A 12,020-nucleotide genomic window follows, 5' to 3' on the forward strand; every position below is an offset into this window, starting at 1 on the left:
GTCAAATGCTCAAATGACTGAGCCACCCAGGTGCCCCTTTACTCAGACAGTTTAAAACACCAGTGAAGAAGGAATGACGTGTCAATGTTCAGGAGAGCCGTGTGCACGAGTGCACAGCCAGTCCCCAGCCTCGGGGTTTCCCCTGCACAGCCTGGAATGAGCCTTCCGAGCACCCACAGCACCTCCGGGCACGTCAGCTCTCTAGAGAAGGCACTCAGTGTTCTCGGGCAATAATAAAGGTAGTAATGGATGATCCCTTTCCTGCATGAAAGTAAGACCGAAATCATGCACTGGGAAGCACTTCTTGTGACCTCGCCGTCCGGAACGTGACACGTCCTGGGACAAGGTGCCGCCGTACCTCTGTCTGAACTCCTGGAAGACGATCCGGTTGGGGAAGCCCTGGCGGCAGATGCGGATCCCCTCCAGGACGCCGTTGCAGCGCAGCTGGTCCAACACCAGATGCGGGTCCAGTTTTCCAGCCTAAAGTCGAGGGAACGAGACTTTCGTGCTTCCACCCTGACCCAGGCGCTTCTGCACCCCAGCCTCCGGCCCGCCTGGCACGCACCCGCTTCTCGTGATTCGGGATGATGCAGCGGACGAAGTTGGGGTTGGTGTTTCGGAGCGTGGCCATCAGCTTGGTGAGGGACTCCTTGTAGAGCTGCCCCACCGTGCGGAACATGCCCTTCTTGGTTTTGTACGCAGAGCCGAATGCCGTCTCCGTCATGCCAGTAACTTGGTCCAGGCCCACGATGCGGTCCACTGGTGAAGAGAAGAGAGAAGGGGACAGTGAGCTGAGGCGAACGGTTTCTCGGGCCGAGAAAAGACACAGTGACAGTGCAGCAGCACAAGCTTTGTGGGGACAGATGAGGAGATGCCGTAGAGGGAAGGCAGTCAGCGTATCTAGACACCGCACAAGCCGTGGAACAGCCACACGCTCCCATGGCAGGGAATCAGTGCCCGGACAGCCCCCTACCACGTCCCAGCAGGTGCCTCCCACTGCGCTGGCCTCAGGATGCGCCATCTGTGGGACATCCTGCCTGTCACATCCACTACCGCTTGGAAATGCGAGATCGCTGCTGGCATTATTGATACACAAGCGGGTGCCGTGGCCTATCAGGAAGCGGCTTACGATGACGAGCCCGGGCTTGGAGCCCGTCCGTGAGTGGTGGCACCCAGGGGTCAGGGAGCAGAGTCCTGTCCTCTTAGCCATCAGATTCTCAGTTACAATCATTGCAGTGGTTTACGTCAGTCCAGGTGCTGGGGTGGGGGGTGGCGCGGGCTCTGGCTCTGTCCTCCAGGCACGAGTGTGCTTTTGAAAAGGGAGAAGGCACAGCTAGAAGGAGCCGGACAAGCTGAGAGCAGGGATAGTGAAACTTCTAGAAGGTTCGCTCTGGCGCCTGCAGCTGACAGGTGCCAGGACCCACTTGGCCCTGACCCTTCGAAGCACAGGGCGGCTGCCAGCACACCTGGCACATAAAACACTCTTGTTTAAGGCGACTGTTAGCTACCTGAAACACACTTCTGGAAGGTCTCAAGGGCATGGACAACACCCACCGAGCCGTCCCTCTAACGCCGTTTGCTCCTGGGGCCCCTCCGCTCCCGCGGTTTGTTCCCCAGACCTGCACTCGAGTCTCCGCCTCCAGTGAGGCTTTTATGGAACCGGACACCGAGAAAGGTCGGTTCACCTGCAGCCCACGCAGGTCTGCAAAGCAGAGCCGCCGCTCTCGGAAGCCGGGGTCAAAGCCACGCCCGCCAGTGCCCCAAAGTCTGTTTACCATCCACCTCTCTTTCCTGTGTCTCCAACCTGTCCCTCCTCACTTGTTCCAGCGGAAAACAGCGCCCAGCCCGGCACACACCACGGAACCGACCGTGAACTTCCCTTGACTCTGTTGTGCCACCCACCCAGCTCCTCAGAGCCAAGCTTCTTCCTAGAAGAGTTCATGCTTACACCTCGGGCTTTCCATTAACCTCCCACCCCCTGGGCTGCCGGCTGGCTTCTGGTACCCCCACCTGCCCCTGCCGGGTGCTGCAGTGTCCACCTGACCTTGACTTTGATACATCTGCCCGTGGGCCATCACGGTGGCCTCTGAAAGCACTCTCCACCCCTGGCCTCTCTGCATGCCACCTCCTCCGGGCCTCTACCTACCTCTACAGCTACTCTGGTCCCACCGCTGACCCCTCTTGTCATCCTGAGCGCCACGGCACAGGCAGGGGTCCGAACTCCGCTCACCCTGGAAACACGCTCGGCACAAGGCACTATGCCAACAGAGGCGTACTCTGCTCCGCTTGCATTTCCCAAGGCATATTCTCATCCCGGGTGACCTCCTCCACCACTTGAACTAGCTCTACATGACCACCTGGCACCAGTCCCCAAACACCTGTTTCTCTTCTGCCTCCCACACACGCTCGTGAGCCTGCACCCCTCATACCGAGCAGGGTGTCTGGTCCATCACAGCCTGGACACGTAGCTAAGTGACTAAATGAAGCAGATGTTAAGTACATTTACGGTCACCCCTCGAGAGACAAGCGTTGAAAAGAAAGAGCAAGGTGCTACGAGGGAGATGGGTGGCTAGAGCTCTCTCGGAAGCAATTCTGTTTCACGCCTGAAGGAAGAATGAGCCGGCGGAGAGCAGACGGTTCCAGGCAGTGGGAACAGCACGGGTGAAGGCCTGGGGGTGGCCGATGTGAAAGAAGCTCGGGCAGAGAGATCTGGGGCGCCCCCGTGGCCCCAGACAGGAGGTGGGGAGGGGTCAGCAGAGAGGTGACGCTGTGGCGGGAGGTTAGCTGAACCGAGATTACCGAGGGGGCAGGGCGCGAGAGGGACACTCTGGACATCTCTTGGCGGTAGAACGGACTTGCTCTGACCGCAAAACCGACGTGGGAAATATGGCAGAGACCAGTCAAGAGCCAGTCCTGGGAGTCTGGCTTGAGCAGCTGAGAGGCTGGCGGTGCCCCTGGAGAATGGGGGAGAACCAGACCCTGCGACTCTGGGGTGCCCGAGACGAGATGCCCCCGGACACAGCGGTCTGCACTAGAGGCGTGGGCGCTGTTCTGGGACTGGATGGGCCACCCCAGGGCGGGTGCCCAGGAGGGGGGGCCAAGCTGGGGAGAGAGAAGAAGCAGACAGGAGGACGAGGAGAAGCAGCCGGAAGCAGGAGGGGAAGAGGTCAAGATACCACAGTGGAGCAAGTTCTCGGGCGCACCGTCTGCCCCTTCGCTCCTCTCTGCCTCCCGAGCAGAAGGGCCCTCCGGCTACCAGGAGTCACCTCGACTGTCCTCACACCAGCCGCTCACCTCGACTGGGCGAGCCAAACCTCGACGTGTCTTCCGTCCGTTCCTCTGTCCCAGGGCCCAGTTTCGGCGCCCGCTGCTCACCTGGACTCCGCAGTGACCTCCTGCTGGCTCCGGCCCCCCTCTGCCCTCCTGCTGCCACCCCCAGTGCTTCCTGCATTGGCCTTTGTTCCCAGGGCGGTGGTTAATGGGTATTTCTGGGAGACCCAACTCAACAAGTAACCTGTTCCTATGCTTCTAACTGTTCCACTTCTACAGCCTGTAGGCCACAGTCTGGGTCCCTCTGCCCGGGAGTGGAGCGGTGATGCAGGGCTCAGGCCTGAGTCAGAAACGCCTGCCACTGGCGAGCTGTGGGACTCCCGGGTCAACTCGCCCGACTGCTCCGATCTCAGCGAAGGGGCCTCGGCGCCCCCCTCCCACCACCGAAGCCCCTACTACAGACCAGGTGCATCTTCTGAAAGACACGAGGCCTCAGGTCCCTGTCCTTTTCTGTCTGTCTGGAAGCCGGCCCTCTTCCAGCGGTCCTTGCAAACACTTCCTGGCATTTAAAATCCTCCCTCCTGGGGTGCTTCGGTGGCTCGGCTAAGTGTCTGTCTGACTCCGGCTCAGGTCACGAACTCATGAGCTTGAGCCCCACGTCAGGCTCTGTGCTGACAGCTCGGAGCCGTGCTCAAAAATAAACAAAACATTAGAAAAAGAATACATTCTCACTCCTTCACCTAACTACCTCGTCTTAGGTCCCGGTGTCCACCCTGCCTCCACACTCAGTGGGCCAGTCCCTCGTCTAGGCTTCAGATCACCTCGGCCACATCGCGGGACACCGCCTCCTCTATCCTCGGTCTCTTCCCACTGCACGGAGCGCCCCGGGCACAGCTCCCCAGCATGTGGCACATGCACAGGGCCCTCAGAGCCACTGCCTGGTGTCTCTGGGCCCATGGCCACCAGCTCAGATGGTTTCGTCTGCTCCCCACCCCCCATGAGCCCGTGTTGGCCTGAAGATGGTGCCTGGCACACGAGAACTATGTAATCACTACTCAGTGACACCCAGTTACCCACAAGGACAGGTCACCCCCACAACGAAAGAGCACGCATGCGGAGCATACTTCGTGGGGACTCGGCCGCACTGGTCTTGCCGTTCTGTGGCCCACGGGGGCGCTGTCCCACACAGTGTCACGCTGGTGTCAAGCATGCAGTCCTGAGTGGGGGCTGCTTTTTAAACTAAAAACAAAAATTATCATCACGAACCTCAGGTTTCAAATTTGCTATCAGTAACGGTAACCCGAAACTAAACATTCAGATGTTTAAAACGTTAATGCTGTGGCCCCTGAGTCAGCTGCTCAGTCGGTTGAGCAGCTGACTTCAGCTCTGGTCATGATCTCACAGTCCATGGGTTTGAGCCCCACGCCAGGCTCTGTGTTGACAGCGAGCTCAGAGCCTGGAGCCTGCTTCCGATTCTGTGTCTCCCTCTCTCTCTGGCCCTCCCCTGCTCACTCTCTGTCTCTCTCTCTTAAAATAAAGACATAAAAAAGTATTAAAAAAAAGTTAATGCTTTGGACTTCGGGTTTTCTCTTTTAAATTCGAAAGTTTAAACTGAGAGGTTTTAACTGAGCCAAACGATCTCGTGGGGGAGAAGGGGCGGTGGGGAACTTCATTCAATGGTCTGGGCCACACCAGTAACGCAGGATTTCACGTCTAAACCAAGGCCCAGAAAAACCTAGGTTCTTGTTGGAAATGGTAAAGGCAGACACCAGAGAAAGTTAGAAAATGCAAAGAGGAGCTTCTCAGCTCCTTGAAATGAGGCCATTACGGCTCCGGGAGCCTCGCCCCGAGATCTGGCCTCGTGGGGAAGGTAGGCCTGCGTCTCCTCTGGCCACCGGCCTCCGTCTGTGGTGGCGGGACAGCTGGTGGGCGTCTCACAGTATCTGGTTGTCCATGAGCCTGAAAGGGATTCAAAGTATTTTACCCTAACGCTGAACTTACTCGTCCATAGAAACATCCGTAGACCACTGGTGAGAAGTAAGGGGGGCCCCGCAGCCCTACTGTCCGTGAGGGCACACTTCTAATCGGAAAGCACAAAAATGCAATTTATAATCATCTTAAATATCTCTTAAGATGCCTATCAACAGTTTTTTAAAATAAGGGACAGTACCGTTTGGTGCCAGGATGTTTGACTGGCTCTCCTCGGGGACGGTCTCAGGACACGGGAGGTCTACGGGATTTTTACGTCCCTCACATCTGCATGGGCCAAAGTACTAGTGCTACTAAATTTAACTTCTGTATTTAACCTAGTTCTTCGGAAATGCACTCGCAGGAACCAAAAAAGAGGGGAGAAATGTATTTTACTGTTAACGTTCGTAGCCATGTGATGAATAAGAACTGTATCAAGTCAGGGCGCCTGGGGGACTCAGTCGGTTGAGCGTCCGGCTTCAACTCAGGTTGACAGCTCAGAACCTGGAGTCTGCTTCGATTTCTGTGTGTGTGTCTCTCTCTGCCCCTCCCCCAATTACACTCCACTTCTCTCTCTCAAAAATAAACAAACATTAAAAAAATTAAAAAAAAAGAGCTGTATCAAGTACAAGGCCTCTGGGACCGGGCCCTGGGCTAGGCCTGGGGCAGGTCCCCAATGCTCCTATACACAAATCAAGACGACTCTACCCTAACACGGACAGGAATATTCTGCACAACAGAACATCTCCCACAATTTAACTCCGCGTACAAACCGCATTGGCCCCGACGCAAAGATCCCAAAACAGCACTAAAAACAGAGATTATGACGGGCGGATAAAGCTTACGAGGACACGGCACAGAGGATACGGCACAGCTACCATCCACCGGTCACGCTGCTCGATTCTAAGTGGAACACCCTGGACCAAAAGCAAGAACCTGGTTCAGCGCTTCTGAAGCCAGAACATCGTCATCTTGGGTGGAGGTGTGGCTACAGGAAAAGCTGTCCCCCTACTCATGACGAGAATTCAGTGGCTCTGAGAAGACGGAGGGAGACCCCCACGGGCCTGTGACGGACCCGAAGCCCTCCCACAGCGCTGGCCAGTCCCCCCTGGGTGACTCTGTCCAAGCCAAGGGCCGCCGCTGAGTCCCAGTGGGGCTGCTACGGGAGACAGGAGAGGAGCGGGCCGGCGGGGGAGGAGGGCTTCTAGCAACAGTTAAAACTTGCTCCAGGCACTTCTCACGCTTTCCCTGGGGGAGCCCAGCCTTCCAGAGCCGTCAGCGGCCACCGGGCGCTCACCGGTTCAGGATATGGCAGCACAGAGCCGGGGCCATGGTCAGGGACACGCAGCCCCCCTGCGGCAGAGACACAGCCCGCCGCCGTCCGCGCCCTGGGAGTCCCAACGTGCCGCCCAGAACTTTGAGGTTACAGTGCCCCTCAGCAGGCTTGTCGCTGGGTGCATCTCACAAGGTCTCAACTGTCAAAGCAGATTTGGAACAGAAGCGGCCTTTGGATCACAGAGAAATGTGTACGACCTCTCTGTCCCACCTGGGAATTCTGCTCCTCCTCCTCAGCTTCTGGAAGCTGTCTCTACCCCAGCCTCTAACCTCAGAGCCTGCATGTGCGCCAGGCTACTACTTCCTGAGCACTCCGGCGCACTGGGACGCACGGGTCCTCAGTAGCCTCCCGTTCTCTCAGAGGGTGCACACTGCGTGTTGGCACGCCAGGGACACCTGGAAACTTCTGCCTCCATTCTTCTGAGAAATCGCCAAAAACACTAAAGCCTCCTGGGCTTGGAACCGATAATGCATACGGGGGAGAAGACACTTTACTGTAGAAACGCCACACCCAGCCTCAAAGACCAGAGTTCACCACAGTGGACGGACAGATGGCCCTGCAAGGACAGGTAGAGACGGAGACCCCTGAGCAAGTCAACCACCAGGAGGTGAAGGAGCTCGTCTCCCGCCAGCGTGAGGTCACGGGGTGACTCTGCACAGGGCGCTGCCGGCCCAGAAACGCACCTGGTCCACACGCTGTGAAGAGCAGGTCCTACAAGAGGAGCATCTGCACTGCCAGAGGGGGACTCCCCCCCCACCTTTTAGTCGCTCACCCAACAACTTATTGGCCACGTGTGAACCGGCACGGTCCCTGCTCTCAAAGAGCTCAGTCTGGAACTCTCTAAGGAGATCAAGGATCCAGAAGAGTTGGGGGGAGGAACTCCAAGAGGGCCCTTGAGGTTGGGACAAAGTCGGGAAGATTAAGCACTAACCTCTCAGCCCGTGAGCTCTAAACCACCTCCTATTTCCTTCTCCCTCGCCCCACGTCCTCGACTCGGGCAGGACTCCCCGAAGCCAAGGGGGACTGTGTCAGACAGCGTCTCCCTCTGGACTCTCCTGTGAGGGCGCATTCCGGCTCGGGGAGCCACCTCGGACAAAGTCCGGCCCCCACCCTGGCGCCCAGCGCGCCCCACACACTTCCCTCACCGGCCGTGACCCGGAGCTGACGGCAGGAATCGTGACCCGGGTGAAGACGGGCACGCTCATTGAACTGAGTGTTAGAAAACTTTCGAGATGGATTTATATCTCAGCAGTAACACATTTCGAGAATCACCACCAAGGAAACCATGTGAGATGAATCTGACTTTCTCTAGCGATTTCACTACTTGACAATTTCACCGCGTGAGTACAAGGCCGGGGATCCTCCTTCCAGGTCGGGCTTTTGGGGCGCCTCCAGCCGTGACTCGGCTGTATTTGAAACCAGCACTGAGGGTTCAGACCACAAGGCCCAGCTGTCTGTAGCTCAATTTCAGGTCCCAGGCACATACTTGGCCAACACGCACTCCATCTTGGGCTCAGTGGCACCGTCGGGCCTCGTGGATAGTTCCACGGCCTCGAGGTCCAGGGGCAAAGCCAGGTAACTGCATATGTACATAAATTCCGGACAAAAGGTATAATGATGAGCCCGGCACGAGAGAGAAACGTGTCCGGAAGTTCGTGGCTTAGGAAGAGAAACAATCCCTTTCTGGAATCCCAAAGGCAGAGGTGGCACAGAGACCAGGGAGAGACGCTACTGGTTCCCGGCATTCCCTTCGAGGACTGTGTATCAAAACGGCACTATTGGAAAAGGTAGGGACGTACCTTTTAATATGCAGTGCTGGAAGTGCTATGCGTAAAGTCAGAAGCAATGTGTATGCGGTAGCGACTGTATCATTTATGCACTCAAACAGCTGCCTTGAAGTATAATAAAAATGAGCATGAAATGAAAGGTTCATGCAGGTCTATGAGCAAAACAGAAACAGAAACCCAGAAACCAGCCCCACGCCCACGGCTGCCCTGCCCACCCGGCCCACCCCGCCAGCCCCCCGAGTTCTTCCTGTGGGGTTCACACCCTTGTGTTGGGAAGACCTACAGGCTTTGTACATTCACCTGGTGGTTCATGAAGACCAGAAACACTGTCATAGAAAGAAGCTCTCTGAATATTCTGAATCTCTAAAGCAGAGAAACAGCAAAAACAGGAGGACAGAAGAGCAGATACACAAATACTTCAGTTAGTGTGAGAGACATTGGACATCACAAGTCAACTTTGACATCGGGCTGACACAGCCCTGCGACATTTCTGCCCAGAACCTCTGGACCAAGTTCTTTACTAAGTCGCCTTTCAAACATCCCCACTCCCAGGTGTCAGCATCAGATCACATCACCAGTATGTGATTATGTAAACGCAGGAGGACACTGAAGAGAAATAAGGGACTACTGGAATCGTTCGTATAATTATCTTGCAATCAGCACATCGGGAAGAGACTGCGTATAAGTTCGAAAGTTCCAGCACTCTGCTAAGCGTACACATTAAATGGCTTTTACGGTCAAAGATCCACACTGCTGTGTAACTTGACTTTCAATGCAGACTTTGGAAACGTAATTGGCTTCAAATACAAATTAGCAACAGGTAACTATTATTAAGGAAAACAAAATTCAAGTTCTGTTGTAGCAAAACGTTAAAAAAAATTTCAAATCATAAGGTGATACTTCTTGATCATACCCATTACTCATGAAAATACCCCAGGAGGCACATTTACATGAAAATGCAATCGTTAGCTTTTTAAATTTCTGGACATAAGCCCCAAGGAGTGGCAAGAAGTCCCGTGGAGCTGGTACAGAAATCACAAAGCATCTTTTAGCAAAAAGTAGGCCGCTAGGAATCTCTAGGGCAGGGCTGCCATTAGAAATCTTACTGCTCCTGATTTGGCCTTGAGTGAACTCTATAAAATCCTGAAAGTGTATTTAGCCAAAATATTCTAGACCCTAGGGATTGTGCCTTCACAGGCAAAGTAGATTCATACATCCTGCTTTTGTGGTCGGCTTGTCATTGTCTGCCTTTGCATTAACGTGGCTACGAAATGAGAAAAAACAAGGACTTGTTTGTAGGTCTATGTTCTTTTCCCCTTATCCCAAGAGATCCCTACCTCCAGAAGGAGCAGTGGGATTTTCCGCCCTAGAACCCTCGTCAGATGCTGTGCCTGCGGCGGACTTTCTGTATGAACCACGCAAGCCTCAGAACTGGACAAAGACGCTTCCACCGTCCTGCCTGACCCTCACCCTGAAGGTCGGCTCCCCTACTCCGCCCACAGTGAGCGCCCTCTGCAATCTTGTCACTCAGATTAAAGTACGTAACTGTCCACCTAAGCCGATGGACAGTGGGACCTATGCTAAGAGCAGTATGATCGGGGCACCCAGCACGTGGGCTTATTCCAGGGCAGATGCCAGCACGGCCAAATCACGTGAGGGGCAGATCTGATCTTCTGGGAGCTCCAAACCATGGGCCAAGGGCAGGTGGACAGGGCTCAGGCTGGGGCCAGAGAGCCTGCAAGGCTGCTAGCATTTCTGGAATTAAATACCCTAACTTTTCTACGGACACAGAGAACAGAGGCAGAAAGGACCCTCCAGATGGCCCTACCCATCGGACACATCATCTGGGCTACGGAACGTGCATGGACATCTGCAGCCTGGGCCAGGTCTTACCCTCCTAACACCGCTGACCCACCACCGCCAGAGACTCCCCCACTAGAGCACGGCAAGGCGCAGAGCTGAAGGAGAAGGATGGACGGAGGACCCTGGCAAGCACATGGTGGGATGGAGTCCTGCAGGAATGGGTCAAGTGCTTCCCACAATACCATTTCTGGTTAAGACATCAAATAACGGGGTGCGCCTGGATGGCTCGGTATGCTGAGCATTCAACTCTTGGATTCATCTCAGGTCAGGATCCCAGGGTCGTGGGACCCAGCTCTGCACTGGGCTCTGCGCTGACAGTGGAGCCTGCTTGGGAGTCTCTCTCTCCGCCCCTCCCCCACCCACTCTCAGTCTCTCAAAGGATAATAACAAAAAAACCCAGTAAAAACTAAAATAGTCAAGGGGCACCTGGGTGGCTCAGTCAGTTAAGCGTCTGACCTTGGCTCAGGTCATGATCTCATGGTTCATGAGTTTGAGCCCAGTGCTGGGCTCTGTGCTGAAGACTCAGAGCCTAGAGCGGTTTAGGATTCTGTGTCTCCACTGCCCCCTGCCACTCCCCTGTCCATTCTCTCTCTCAAAAATAAATACTAAAAAAAAACTTTAATTAAAAAAATTAAAAATAATAAAAAAAAATAGAATCAACGAATAAACATCAAGAGTGGTTCACAACAGCAGAACCACATGTGAACCTGGGACCTGATCTCTCTCACTATGTGGTCTTTATTCCTCAAACACCTCTCCTCTCTCAAAATGAAGGAGAAAATCAGTTTTTGAGGCTTCGGTGGTAGAAGCTCTCCTCTGTTCTCACACGCAGCTCCCTGCCCCCAGGGTCCTTCACCCCAACCCACCCACAACCACTGCCTGTTTCCCTCTCCACCTCCATGCTGTCGCCCCCATGCTGTCACCTCCGGCTCACAAAACTACAGAAGCCATTTCTCCAATGGAGTCAAGTCCACCTGAGACTGGAAGTCGGACTTCTCTGTGCCTCTTGCAGCCAGGAGACTCCCTTGCCTCATATCAGCTTTCATGACTCGACACTCTGTCCCCTCCAAGGACAAGAACAAGTCCTCCACCGTGACAATCTGGCTCAGCACCCGCCAAAGGGACTCCTTACTGCACCGAACCTAGCCAGAGGCTCCTTCCCTACCATCCCCGTGGCATCTGTCTCTGCTTCCTGTGCCCAGAGCTCTCACGGGGGCATGGGAGGGCACAGCGTCAGCTCCCTAAGCCGCGGCGCCTGGCTTACCCCCACCCCCCCAACTCCTCTCATCTCTCTGGGGCGTGTCCCATGCACGTCACCCCCCGTGAGTGCCGGCCATCCTGGGCCCTGTGACAACCGGAGCTCAGGGCAGGGAGGGGTCTGTCCGCTCCGGCATCCTGTGTCCTGTGCTACCATCTCCTCACGACAGGGCCAGGGACCCCTGCGCTGCCGGGGAGCACCGGCACCTGGCGGACGACTCTTACCCACAGGCACGAAGACCGCCTCACCTTCCCCCAAAAGCCCTCCTTTCACCCGGTCTCAGGTGCACGGTCTGCTCCGGGCCCCGCGTGTGCCCGGGCGCGGGGCCCTCATGCTCCCTCCAGCTGCCGGATGCCATGGCTCCTCAGCGGAGCACCTGTCCGGCCCACCTCACGCTCTCCGGGTTCCTTCTGCCTCAAGACCTCTCGCCCCTTCTTTTTTGCTCCCTGGGTTTCTTTCTTTCTTTCTACCTCTGAGAAAGTGGCTGGATGACAAGGTCTGGAAATGCTCCAGAAAAAGGGGGTGGGAGTGAACCGGG

The 12,020-nt window shown here is 55.6% G+C and overlaps 1 protein-coding gene across 6 annotated transcripts in view; it reads right to left on the reverse strand.

Moving 5' to 3' along the window:
* MYH10 (myosin heavy chain 10) overlaps nucleotides 1-12,020 on the reverse strand; it is a 114,651-nt gene that overhangs the window by 36,085 nt on the left and 66,546 nt on the right. For 3 of the 6 annotated variants that reach the window (XM_029929158.1, XM_029929156.1, XM_029929155.1), the window contains 3 exons: nucleotides 8,662-8,724; nucleotides 566-759; nucleotides 359-480 (listed from right to left, as the gene is read on the reverse strand). In XM_029929158.1, coding sequence (XP_029785018.1) covers nucleotides 359-480; nucleotides 566-759; nucleotides 8,662-8,724 — 379 coding nt within the window. The remainder of the gene's footprint in view (nucleotides 1-358; nucleotides 481-565; nucleotides 760-8,661; nucleotides 8,725-12,020) is intronic. The other 3 variants (XM_029929161.1, XM_029929160.1, XM_029929159.1) reach the window with 1 other exon arrangement.

Source organism: Suricata suricatta, chromosome 17, assembly GCF_006229205.1.
Source record: "Suricata suricatta isolate VVHF042 chromosome 17, meerkat_22Aug2017_6uvM2_HiC, whole genome shotgun sequence".
Taxonomy (NCBI): Eukaryota; Metazoa; Chordata; class Mammalia; order Carnivora; family Herpestidae; genus Suricata; species Suricata suricatta.